We start from the raw sequence: 13,400 nt of genomic DNA on the forward strand, positions 1-13,400 counted from the left end.
TATGAGGTTCATTTCTCCTTTACTTTTATGAACATTTATTTTCATACTTGTTTGTCTGCGTGTATAATTGTTTATATGTATATTTTTTGGAGTGGACATTTTGATTTATTTTATTTTTGTTATCTATTTCTGCCGTCTTAATGTCCGAATGTAACTATAGAGCTGGAAAAATAAAAAAATAAAAAAATATAAATATATTTTTCACTTTGTACTGTTGTTGATGATAAGAAAATGAATAAAAACTAAGTTGAAAAACAATAATAAAAAAACAGCTGTAAATGGTGTTTCATATTGTGATTTTCATAGCCTCCCCTTGGAGTGCTTATTAGTAAATTTGCATGTATTTCTTCACGTCACCCAAGCCTCATATTGCACTAGGTCCAGTGAATATATCAAGCTCATCATCCCCGGTACTTCTACTGTTCTACACCCTCAAACTTTCAACTTTGACTCCACTCACAACATTCAAGCTAAAACTTCAACAGATTGTTGTTGATTGTTGCTCCTGCTGATCACTTCAGACTTTACTTACATGCATACATATATCTATATATACACACACACACATACTTTTTTTACACCTTGTGCACATTGCTTGTGACTAGTTCACTTTTGTTCTATTTTATGTTTATATGTCTATTTGTCTGTATGTGTAAGCGGCTTGGCCTGGTCATGTTTGTAAATGAGAATTGGTTCTCAAACATTTTTTAACCTGGCAAAATAAAATAAAAATAAAGGCACCAAAATATAACTTTAAAATGAAAAAATAAATAAAAAAATGTAGGACTTCCCTTCAAATCTAAAATATGAATCAAGTTCAAAACTTGAAAATAAAAAAAAGGATTTGTATCTTTAACATGTTTGAGAATATCTTGAAAATACTGTATCATATAAGTGCAAACCAGAACCAGGAACAAGCCCAAGCAGAATAATAAACTTGATATGAAGTAGCTACAACAATAAAGAATCAATGAATGAGCATTATGAATCATCACTCAGCTGATGAGACGAGCTGTATACATACCATTCAATCTTGTTTGCCTGTTAGCTCGAACTCGTAAAAATGTCTGCAAGCAGAGAAAGAAGAGAAAGGAAATATAGATTAGACAATAAAGAAACACAATAATATGTCTGCATGTTCATATATAACTTTTCAGAGTGGGATTGCTTTGGATGCTGAAGGCTCTGCAGCCTGTGCTCAGTAAACAAACTTACATCTCTGTTGTTTTCCTCCTCCTCCTCCATTACTGGCAGCTTCATTCACAGCTCTTTAAACAGCCGCTCAAACTCACAGCGACAAACTACAGAACTGTGTCTCCAGATACTAAACATGAGTGCAGACTGAGCCTGCTCTCTATTATTCAACACGGATGGAGGAGGATTGAAAGTGGCGCCCGTATCGGCTAATACTGCTCATGTTTGACGCCATGATGGCTTGTTTTGGTCATGTGACACGCTGGAGCCGGAAGTGAGGAAACGTCACGTGTTGTTCCGGAACTCCACCACTAGGGGGAAGCATGGCGTTTCATTAAAGGGTTTCATTTTAATAATGACATGTAGCTTTGCCCCTCTACTGCTGTTAGAAAGACTGTTTAAAAATGTGAGTTTAATTTATTTATCTATTTAATTTGGACACTTCAATGACGTCACTGGGCCTGTCAATTATAATGAATATTCCCTTGATTCCTTCCTTCAGTGTTTCCTAGTTCCTGCTTGCTTCATGGCCTTTCCACACAGCCCTAGATGCAGTGATTTTTTATAGTTTAAAATCTATTTAAAAAATAGGCCCCTCTAGATGTAAAGAATAGTGGGTAAATTGTATGTTAAATCAGACTCCAGGCAGACCACCACAGTGCCCTCTTCCTGATCCATATATGTGCAATACTTTGATTTCTGGTGCAATACCTCATAACCATGTGCAATATTGTAATTTATCCCATAACATATTTTATTAATATATTCATCTACTAAATGTGCACTCTGGCTTAGGCTAAGTTATCTTATCTAATGTCCTTAAAAGTAGTTCTATACCTTTCTTTGTACAGATAATATTTTTATTTTTATTCAAAACTTTTGGATTTGTGTTTAGGTTTATGTATTTATTGTCCTTACTGTCTGTTGTGTCCTTACTGTCTGTTGTGTCCTTACTGTCTTGTTGTTAAGTATGTGTGCGACCTCACTTGGCAATAAAGCTTTCTTGAATCTTGAATCTTGAATCTCCAGGGACTTCAACCATTTATTTTCTACATAGCTTATTTTGTCTTCTGTACATACTTTTTATTTTCATTATTTTCATTGTATTGTATTTATATCTTATTAATTACTTTCTTCCATTATATTCTTACTTATTGTGTATAGGCGCAACTTTAATGACTGAATTTCCCCCCGGGATAAATAAAGTATTTCTGATTTCTGATTTCTGATGCACTAACAGATTTACAACATGGTAAAAACATTATGTAAGGAGTAAAAAATCACAGTTGTGTGAAAGCACATCAATAAGCCATGTGCAGCAAACTGTACCAAAAAATATAACATTTTAAAGGCACATGTTTCAGGAAAGTAGCTCCTTTAACTTCAATCTTGTTTATACATTAAATAAAAAGTATGTGTGGGCCTTCTGGTTCCCAAACTGGACTTTTCACAAGAAAATGTGTGGGTGTAATCAGACATTTAAAAGCAGAAAGGAGAAATCTAAATTGTTCCTACACAGATATGTATTCAATTTTACTGATTTCTATTATTTTTGCTTTTAGAGGAAGAAAAATACATTTTACTGAAAGGTGAATGATCAAGTGTAAGACCCCAAATAGACACCAGTGTTTTTTTTAAAGGATCACAGGCCAGAAAGGTTTAAAGACCCCAGTGCATTGTGGGTTTTTTTTCAAATGCATTTTCTTATTTAAAACCTGAAAAATGTGTAGAAGTACATTACAGTAAAAAGTTAAGTATTTCTGTCTGAATTGTAGCTTATTAAAGGACTGTTAAATTGTACTATAGGAAAGCGTTTTATAAATTGTAGTAAGATTCTCTCCAACACTGGCAAATACATTCAATTTTACCATTCATTTATAAGAGTGAATATGGGCCAATGTGGTCTTAGGTGGTTCAGGCTGCCTGGGGTAAGTTCCCTGTCTCATTAAGAATAATAGTCTGATCAATGAAGGTGTAGCATTGAGAAATAAATGAAATAAGGTCACATGTCTTTGTCCTCTCCTCTTTTGTCACTTGCAGAATGTGAACCTCAGGCCTCCAGGGATTCAAACCCAGAGGCCTGTAAGTCTTTTGCTACATGCTGACTAAAGCATCCTCAGTCTCAGTTATGGCTGCCCTCTCGTTGACACAGCAACGGTGAGTAGGCAGCAGCTGAGCCTGTCGTCCATCAGCCTGAGCCGTCTAGCAGGAAGTCCTTCTGCTTCTAGCCCCCCACCCACCCTCTTGAGTTATAGGCCCACATCCCCTCGATTATGATACACTCACTGAATATCTGCAGATAGGTCGGGTTTTTTAGAAGAGGGGAGGAGGATGAGAGGTAAAGAGCTCTGAGATGGACTGACAGGCGGAGAGAAGGTGGCAAAGTCTGCCATTATGCTTCATTTTCAGGGTGGTAAAAAGAGTCACCATTGACTTAATCATTTGTATAATATAAGGTGATTTCAGCAGTTTCACTTAATGAGAAAATCTACTTTATCGCTATAAGGTCTTTATGAGCTGTGTCATCCTGAACGTATGGATGTAACGTCTGTGAGGACTTAATAGTTCTTATTTTATGGTGCGAGGGGGGAAACCCACTTAACCCAGAGATAGATCATAGCCAGAAGAATTACATGAACAAACTTTGATGAATTTAAGAGATAAAAGCAGTCAGGTTGGCTTTAAAGATATCTGAAATTTAAAGGATTTGGCCTGTTGGTCAACTAAAGTGCTGAGAGGGCGCAAAAATAACCCATTCCTACATAATTCTTCTCTATACTGTCACACATGTGTCACATTTAAAGACTTCACAGCTTGATTTAATACTTTATGGAAGTCTCATAATTTGCAACTTAGTTAAAACAGCAAAAAAAAAAAGCATTGCTGAGCACTTTGATTTTCCTGCCGTTTTCATTCATTTTGAATAATAAAAGTGTAACATTGGAGCAGAGCTGTGGTTAAGCAGGAGCGAATGAGGAATAGGAAAAAACGCCTTACAGAAGAAATATGATCCAGATTTTTCATGGCAGAAATGTGAAGGAAACACAATATGTCCCAGAATATTGAACAGTGTGTGTTACAATCCCATATCGAAGATGGATTCTGCTAAACAAATGCTCTATCATAAGTGTGTTCTTGTGTTATTGAGCTATTGTCAGAATTATTGAAAAAGTCTGCAGTCCTTATTCAGTTCAGATTGAATCAGGGAACTACCTCACAGTGCAATAACAATGAGCACAAACATGTAAGAGAAGTGTATTTGGAACAGTAACAATGCAAAAATGTTAACACGCAATACAATACTTGCAAAGTATAGAGGAAGATAAGATTACTTTTTTTCCTCTTGGGGGGTTTGGCGTTGCAGTTTTCAGCAAACACCTCATGTAAAGAGGCCACAACCCATTTGCTACAGGTCTTTCCCAACTCTCTACTCCCCACATTCCCTGTCACCCTATAAAATTTAGGCATAATGCCCATGTTTCTCTTATACAGTGTATACTTTTGCATTTCTGTGGTTACAGTTTTATAAATACTGTCACTCTTCTATCTTCTATCAATTATGGACGTATAATCGGGGAGTCTGTGCAAGGCCACAATTTACCCAGACATGGAGCCTCAAGCAGACTTTCTACAGATGTTCATAGGAGCTGCTGAGGGTGCAGACTTAACCCTACTATGCAGACTTAATAACTGTAAACTGGTCATAACTGGTAAAAGTGCTTTTAATGTCTGTGCTCCCTCTTCTTGGTTTGAGCCTCAGGGTCACCTGAAACTGGATTGTTTAATTCGATTGGAGGATTTTCAAACGAGGATAAGGGTCATCTGATCAGCTTGTGCACATGTTTTTGAGCTTAACACTGCTAATTTATAAATCAATGTAATAGTTACTTGTCACTATATGTTTTGTCCTGTTCTATTTGTGAAACTTTTAATGCTGCTGTCTTGGCCAGGACTCCCTTGTAAAAGAGACTTTGTATCTTAATGGGACCATTCCTGGTAAAATAAAGGTTAAATATAAAAAACAAAACTTATAATTCATTGTGGAACAGCAATAACAATGCAGTTAATGTAATCTGAAAAAGTAAAACATTTGAAAAATAACTCATCTTTACTGTGTAAGTCTGACAACTTTATTAAAAAGTTAAATGCCTCTTTAGGATGGAAATTAGTAAGATTTAAGACCTGTCCTTCAGCGGTTTGAGGCTTCACCAGTTTAATATGATGATGCTGCTGAACTTGTGTTGGCTCAAAATGTGCAAGAGATCAGACAAACAGCCCAGAGAGTGAACAATTTGATTCAGCCTAGGAAGCCTGCCAACACCTTTCTAGAGAAGTAAACTGAGGCTTGATGAGAAAGAACCTGGAGTGAATGAATGTGTTTAGTGCTCAACCTTTCTGTTTGTGTCATTGTGTGTATCTGTATGTGTGTTTGTGTGTGTCTGTGAATGAGTGTGACCTGGTATCTGTCTGAGTGATGGATGTCTTCAGAGGACAGAGGCGAGACCACGGGAGACTCTCCCTCACGCTTGATGTGCACCGACAACAGCATCGACTAGAGAAAGAGGAGAGAGACAATGAGACACTTCTTTATGCAGACGATACTGTTGTATTCACCTGTAGAGGAGGGATTACAACACAAGGCAAGAAAAAGTATATGTTATAACACATTTTATTTCAATACATAAGTTTGAATCTTTATTACGATTCAACAGATTCTCTGAACAGAAAAAACGGAACAGGAATCTTTACCCTTGGAGATTTTAAGAGTTTTATTGCAACAGATGCTGAGAGAGGCACATCATTGGTGATGACTGTAACCTGCCTGACTTTGTCTATAAAGCCCCTTCCACTGATTAGAGCTAATGTTTATGAGATGTTGAGAGGAGTTGGAGAAGAGCGGGTGATTGAACAAAGGGTAAGAAGGAAAGAGGGAGGAGGAGGAGGTGGAGGAGGAAGGGTAAACACCTGAAAAGGAGGAGTGTAACTGTCTGACATTATGGGACACTGCCTGTCTATAAATCTGTCTCGCAACACTTTGCAGAAACACACACACACACACACACACACACACACACACACACACACACACACATATACACAGTTCTACTCTCATTGACACACACATATCCCCCTCTAACCCACTCTGTGACAAAGACAATCCAGGGAATTCCTCAAGTGAAGAAGAGGAGAGCAGATAATGATGTAAAAAAAAAAGAGAACAAGGGACGAAATAGAAGAGCAATTCTACTTTTTTACAAGGCTTTGGCCTGACAAGGCTCCAACCTTGTGTGACTGTGTGTGTGTGTGTGTGTGTGTGTGTGTGTGTGTGTGTGTGTGTGTGTGTGTGGGTGTGTGTGTATGCTTGTATATTCATGTGTGCCTGCACTGCTGCTTTTTTACAAGGCAGCTATGAAATATTTGTATTTACAGTCGTCTCCTATTAATCAAGTGGAAAGGGGCAGAGCAGAGGCTTAAGTGCTCGACAGCAGTAATCTAATAATAATATGTGAGAAATGACCAACCTCCAGTGCTGCCACAGTAAATTGGACATTATGCATGATGCTTTTATGCCTCTGTGTGTGTGTGTGTGTGTGTGTGTGTGTGTGTGTGTGTGTGTGTGTGTGTGTGTGTGTGTGTGTGTGTGTGTGTGTGTGTGTGTGTGTGTGTGTGTGTGGTCTTTTTTTCCTCCTCTGCACAGGTTTAAAAAGGTCGGGAATCATTTACCCGGGGGCGTTCTGGGAATATGTTCAAGTTTTATCATTAGAATATGACATTTAACGGGATCCTACAAAGATATTATAAATGAAGATCTCCCATTGAAATTTTGGTCTTTTAAACCAACCAATTAAATCGACATGCCGAGAGATAAGCTACAAAAAGGTTGCATTTAAAGCTAAAGTCAGGCGAGTAACTTGGTCACACATTGACAATGGACGACGTGTCTTCTTGTCCGCCCACTGAGGGATGTGAAGCCCAAAAAAAACACCTTGATAGGCGCTGACATGTCGTGCTGGTGGAACCAAGGCATGTCCAGAAGTGACCTGGCTGGGTGTAACGTCACCAACTTTCCACAGCAGGACTGATTCCTGTGTTGATTGGCTTTACAAATGTATTGTACAACCAAGGAAGGTAAAGATAAAATACAGGCCACCATCTTTAAAATCAGTTAATGGTGCTGACCAAGGACCAATCAAGATTCTCCTGTGTTGTTTGGGAAACATCAGGTATAAATCAGATACAAACTTCTGCAGTCTAATCCAGGCTTCAATCTTTAAGCAACCATGAGAGATGTTGGAGTGACGAAAAACACGGTGCCACCCTGCAGGGATCACATTTTCAGTCTAACCCCATCATTCTAGCTTAGAAAGTGTGGATATGGGGCTCCACACCTCACTCTTACATACTTACAATTGTCACTATTTACTCAATCACATTCATTTACTTAATCATATTATATCATATTAATTTTACTCATATAGCCAAATATACTAATCATCACGAGTGTTTAGATACAAATATAGTGTGTACTGAAACCATGCAGCTTGGCACCACGGAGAACTGAGACCTGTACAGTATTGAGGCCTCTGTCACCCTGAACATCTGAGAGAGTGGAAAAGTACTGAGAACCAAAGAACGCCATGACTGCATGTCTGATAGCGGAAAACCATAACAACAAGAAGGACCTGAAGGTCGTAGTCACAACGACATATCAAAAGTAAGACGTAATGTAGCCAAAAACAGGAGCCAGGGCCTTGGGAGAATTCCATGCATCAGCAGACATAGGTTCAGTATCCCAGAAATTAAGGGGGGCAGGTGGCAGACCACACGTAGCTGATGTGCATTGGTGAATGATGAGAGAACGTTATCCTTGAGGGTAGACAGGAATGTGTGTGCGCTAACTTTCACGTTTCAGGCCTTGAGGAGTATGATGGGAGTCAGAACGAGGAGGACGTGGACGCGCCTCGGGCCAATGAGGGGGAGGCAACGCCCTCAAATTATGCACAATTCAAATTCATCCTATGTGTTAATAAATACTGGGTCAGGGAAAAAAGTAGTCAGTTCAGACTTCGCGAACTGAACAGCACTGTTGTTGATCAGGGACACGATAGTCAGACCCAGAGCTCTGTACACTTTGCAATTTCTACTGGTGTTTAGAATAAAGCTGATTTTTGAAACTTCAATACCTCCTCCTATTTTCTTCATCAAACGAACACGCGGAGGACCAGGCATTCAGAGAGGTCCTCCAACAATTGGTGACCCCGACGTGATGGAGAAGGAGGAGTGAGAAGTGCAGACTGAAATTTACTACACAACGGGCACGTGAGACGAGTGACGGCAAAACCAGGGTAGCTACCACAAAAAAAGAGGTAAGCAGACACCTGTTATAACAAAGTCCTGCATTTTGGCCACTCTAAATTTACTTTTGCAGTCACTCAAACCCACTCGTCCTAGTTTAATTGAAAAAGAAAACCAGTATAAGCTGCAACATAGGCTAACTCCCTTAAGGAGGAGAGCAAAAGGGGGGCCTGCTGTTGAAGGCGCTACAGCTGGCTACGCCCGAAAGGTGGGAACCTGGGTTAGGTGAGAGTCCTAGCACGTTAAACCAACGGTTTAGAAGCCGTCCCGACTCTGTTGAAAAGAAAAAGTTAAAAATAAAAAAAGTAGAGCAGAGTAAAACAAAGGTGTGGATTAAAGAAGCACCAAGGCCGCCGGTTCCTTGATACCGGAAGTGGGAACCACCGAGAGGGAAATATTGGTATCCGGGGTGTCCCAAAGGTTGAAATCCCTGGGGCAGGTGCCACTCCTGCACGAAACATGCTGTGTTAGCGAGAAGTCAGCGCCGATTGATACAGCAAGTACGAGGCTAGTTTAATTACTGTGTAAGTGTGACCGGCCAATAGCATTGAGAATTGGTATATTCTTACCCTGCTAAAAGTACTAATTAAGGGGTTGTTGTAACGTGGGAGGCTTCGAAGGATCAAGCACATTTGAAGTGAGTCTCTTCACTGCTGATCCTGGTTTCTGTGGGTGAAAGGGTGGTTTGGATACAGGAACCGTGTTGTCTAAAAGGCATCTGTCGCTTGGGAATTGACCCCCAGAGTGAAACCGGACTGAACCAGTTCAGCCTAGAAGTTTGTTTCACTGAAGCGCAGGTGCTGGTCAATGAGCTATTCACACGAGACCTGTATGTGTTTGTAACCATAACAGTATAGAGTGTTGTAGTACATTTACAGTGTATGAACGTGAGTTGAATTATATAATATATATAGTTGTAGTACATTTACAGTGTATAAACGTGCGCTGAATTATAAAATATATAGTGCGGTAGTACATTTGCTGCGTGTAAACCGTACCCTAATTATAAACTATATAAGTAATAGAATATATATTTGTAGGGCGTGAGAGAGATGGAGGGAAAATTTGATAGGAAGTGTGAAGAATACGGGGGGTGTGGAGCAAGCTCAGTCGGAGAACAGTGGAAGTTAATTAGACTCCAATTGGCTAATGGGCTTCCCAAAAAAGGCAGAGAGAAGCAGCTGAAGGGTTATGATGACACATGGCTATGGCTCCAGGAGCAGGGTCATGTCCCGGATGATGAGGAACCGGTTGAGCTTTTACCACACCTCGCCAAGGCTGAGAGAGTACTGGTAGGACAGCTCCAGAAAACCCAGGCCGAAGAGGATAAAGGGGGATGGAAGATTAGGAGAAAGTGGAAGGCAGAATTAGCAGCCCAAGAGGAGAGAAAAGCGGCAGTACACATGATGACACTGACTTGTGCGGCGGTAGTAAACAGTCACACCCCCACACAGACTCTGACACAGACGGAGACAAAAACAGGGGCGGTGGGAGGTGCTCCTCACGTGGGGCCGCAGCCCGCGCCGCGCTCGGCGGGGGCGGTGCCGGGTGCTCCCCCTGCAGGAGCACAGCCCCCACCGCTCTACCCCGACCTAACGTTACGACAGACTGAGCCAGATCATAGGAGGACTCCTGCCTCTCCCCCGCGTTACACAGAGAGCACACAGAGAATCATGCAGGCTCCTGCGATGAGAATAAAGGGGGGGGATCATAGATTTAGAGCAGGACATAGAGGCAGGGGGACGCCTCCAAGAACTGCAGACTTTATGGAATCTGCAGCAGGAATGTATACGGGAAACTACACTGGCCATACAGGAGCGTCAAGCAGAGCTGTCAGAACAAATACAGCAGATAGAACAAGTGCAGGATGAGCTGAGGGATAGCGGTCCCACACAAAAGCCAAAAGGGGAGGACATTCCTCCCATAAAGCCAGCATACCAGTCCACGCCACGCGTGCCTGGTTTACCTCAAGTCACAGGGAATGGTGTTGCCCCCGCGCCCTCCACTAGCAATCCATTCATAGATAGAGCTTTTAGGGAGACAGGAGTTCAAGCTGGTACATGCAGGAACCTGAGAGCACTTCCCCGTGACAGGGAGGAAGATCAGAATACAGAGAGCGAAGATCAGGACTACGAGTTAGATGGTTGCTACATCGACGATGACGAACAAACATACGATGCTGAGTTTGTGGGCCGATTGGTTATGTACAATCCAACTGACCCGCCGCGACGACCAAACAGGGGACTAAGTGAACGCACACCTTGCAATGCTCCTGCACAACATGACAATGAAACAGAGAGACGCCCGACCCCACCGTTACCGGTGGCGAGTCACACTCGGAAATCTAAACCCTGTTTAGCTCCAGGTCTCGCTCTCCCCATATTAACTGCGAACAATGGCAGCTCCGCCTATAAACCTTTTTCCTTCACGGACATGAATTGCATTTCTGAAAAATGCCTACACCCACTGAAGGGGGACAGGGGTGGATGACTAAATTCTGTCAGCTGACAAACGGCTGGACAATAGCGATGGGGACTGGAGAGCATTAATTGGCCGACAGCTTCCCCTGCATGAGCAACAAAAAATTGAAGCTCAAGCTCAAACAGCAATAGTGCCAGATGATGCATTATTCACGACCTATGCTACAGCCATGGGCACTGCCATGCGTACCATTAACCAGTGCCCGAGGGAGCATTACACTCTTTAACCTTAAACAGAAGAGATAAAGAGAGCATGCCTGAATTTTTCATTCGGTGTAAAGACACTTGGATCAGTGTAGCTGGAACTCATCCCAGCTCGGACAGGCTGCAGACAGCTATGTTCCGGAGAGCTATTTTAGAAGGAATGCCAAGGTCAGTGCAGGCACAAATGCAAGCTAACCCTGATTTACTAGGATGTGATGGAGACAAGTGGGAGAAGCATTTAGCTCACTATGTGCGGCAAGTGGAAGAAAAACAAAAAGTCCATGATGCTGAGGTGTCAAACAACACAGCACAATTGCTTAAGATGCAACTGGACAGCGAGAGGCGTAAATTACAGGATGATAAAAAAGGCCAATAAACCAACCACTCATATGATGCAGCAACCAGTGGCTCCTGTGCCCACACAGGGTCAACATGCTCCTCAGCAGCTGGTTGCTCCTCCTGCACCTGCGCCGGCGTATCCGCCTATGCAGCCCATGTACAGACGGCCTCAGCGGCCGATGGGGTTCGCGAGGGGTGGTTACAGGCAAGGGGGACGCGGACGGGGTGCACCTGGGGGTCAGCCAATGCGTTGCTTTACCTGTGGCGTGATCGGACATATCTCCAGATTCTGCCCTATGAAACCGTGGCACACACAGCAGGTGTATGCGCCTGGACAGAGACCCTCACAAGAACAACAGTATCAGCCGCCCATGCCCCAAGTGGTCAAAAGTGGAGCATCTATTTTGTGCAGCCCAGACGGTATGGTTGTGACTTTTCCAAATGGACAATCTTTCAACTGCTCTGTTAGCAGAATTTCCTCGCAGTCCCAGATGTTTCTGGGTCAGGACAATTCACCTGGTGCAGAGCCTCAGTGGGCTGACATCTATTGGGGGCTGGTGCAACCTGAGACAACGAAAGGGGGCGGAGTTTCGTCTTTGTACACTGCTTGGAAGCCCTGGCTCCACATGTTGCATCCCTATGCTCCTCCACCTGACCCGCTCCACGTGACTCTGTTTTATGACCGTGACGAGGACTTGGTGTATCGTGAGGCTTTTGAGGTAATGGAGGGCAGGGTAGAACCGGTACACTCAGCGTGCTTGTATGCGGGTGCAGAGGGAATAGTTGCAGCAGTAAATTTGAGTCCTGAATTGTCACAATATTATGAAATGGCTGAAGTCTCCTCGCCACACATCACTCTCGCTGTACATACTGAGCATCAGGCCAAAGAACTGGGTCCCATGACCAAAAGGCTGTTAAAAGCTTCGGACTGGGAACCCACTCAACTCCCACACGTGTCTTATTCTCCATCAGAAAAAGCATACAGAATCTCACAGACGACAGAGGACACCGTCCTTTTGGAACACCAACAAATTGAGAGATTTCATGGCAGAGAAAAAACTGATTATCCAGATGCTGCCGGTATGCTAAACGCCATTCCTACCTCTCTCTGGTCTTCGGGCCCGACAGATGTAGGTTTTTGTTCCACTGTCGCTCCCATAATGTTTGATCTAATTTCTACTCCTGATTCTAGACCAATCTGGCAGAGGCAGTATCCACACAAAGCTGTGGCAGAGGAAGGCATTGCAGACACCATTAATGGCTTATTAGCTGCTGGTGTCCTGATTGATAACCAGAGCAATTGGAATACGCCTATCCTGCCTGTCCAAAAACAAGATTCAGGAAAATATCGCATGGCACATGATTTGAGGGCAATTAATCGCATTGTAGCGACCCCTACACTGTCAGTACCCAATCCATATACAGCACTGTCTGCTGTCGCCCCTGAGCACAAATGGTTCAGTTGTATAGATCTGGCTAATGCATTTTTCTGTCTTCCGCTCGATCCCTCGCTGCGTGACATTTTTTCTTTCACGTATGCGGGTCGTCAGCTGACATACACGAGGATGCCGCAGGGGTTTGTGTTGTCACCCGGCATTTTTAATCATGTACTCAGAAACTTGCTGACCGATCTTCCCCTACCACTGGGCTCGGTGTTGGTGCAGTATGTTGATGATTTGTTAATTGCGTCCCCCACAGCACAAGATTGCCTCGCTGCTACGGATGTAGTATTGCGCAGATTGCTAGAAGTCGGTTTCAAAGTTTCACAGAAAAAGCTACAATGCTGCAGACAAGTTGTGTCTTTCCTGGGCAGGGTAGTCTCTCACA

The 13,400-nt window shown here is 42.6% G+C and overlaps 2 protein-coding genes across 3 annotated transcripts in view; both read right to left on the minus strand.

The window, feature by feature from the left end:
• LOC117826909 (E3 ubiquitin-protein ligase RNF220-like) overlaps positions 1–1,475 on the minus strand; it is a 39,936-nt gene extending 38,461 nt beyond the window's left edge. The window contains exons 1-2 of one of the 2 annotated variants that reach the window (XM_034703332.1): positions 1,216–1,475; positions 1,025–1,067 (exon numbers count right to left, since the gene is read on the minus strand). In XM_034703332.1, coding sequence (XP_034559223.1) covers positions 1,025–1,067; positions 1,216–1,260 — 88 coding nt within the window. In that variant the 5' untranslated portion in view covers positions 1,261–1,475. The remainder of the gene's footprint in view (positions 1–1,024; positions 1,068–1,215) is intronic. The other variant, XM_034703330.1, reaches the window with a different exon arrangement.
• A 4,016-nt stretch (positions 1,476–5,491) lies between these two features.
• Positions 5,492–13,400, minus strand: part of LOC117826689 (E3 ubiquitin-protein ligase Rnf220-like) — a 308,612-nt gene continuing 300,703 nt past the window's right edge. The window contains exon 12 of the mRNA XM_034702943.1: positions 5,492–5,746. Within this exon, the coding sequence (XP_034558834.1) occupies positions 5,492–5,746 (255 nt within the window). The remainder of the gene's footprint in view (positions 5,747–13,400) is intronic.

Source organism: Notolabrus celidotus, chromosome 15 (assembly GCF_009762535.1).
Source record: "Notolabrus celidotus isolate fNotCel1 chromosome 15, fNotCel1.pri, whole genome shotgun sequence".
Lineage (NCBI taxonomy): Eukaryota > Metazoa > Chordata > Actinopteri > Labriformes > Labridae > Notolabrus > Notolabrus celidotus.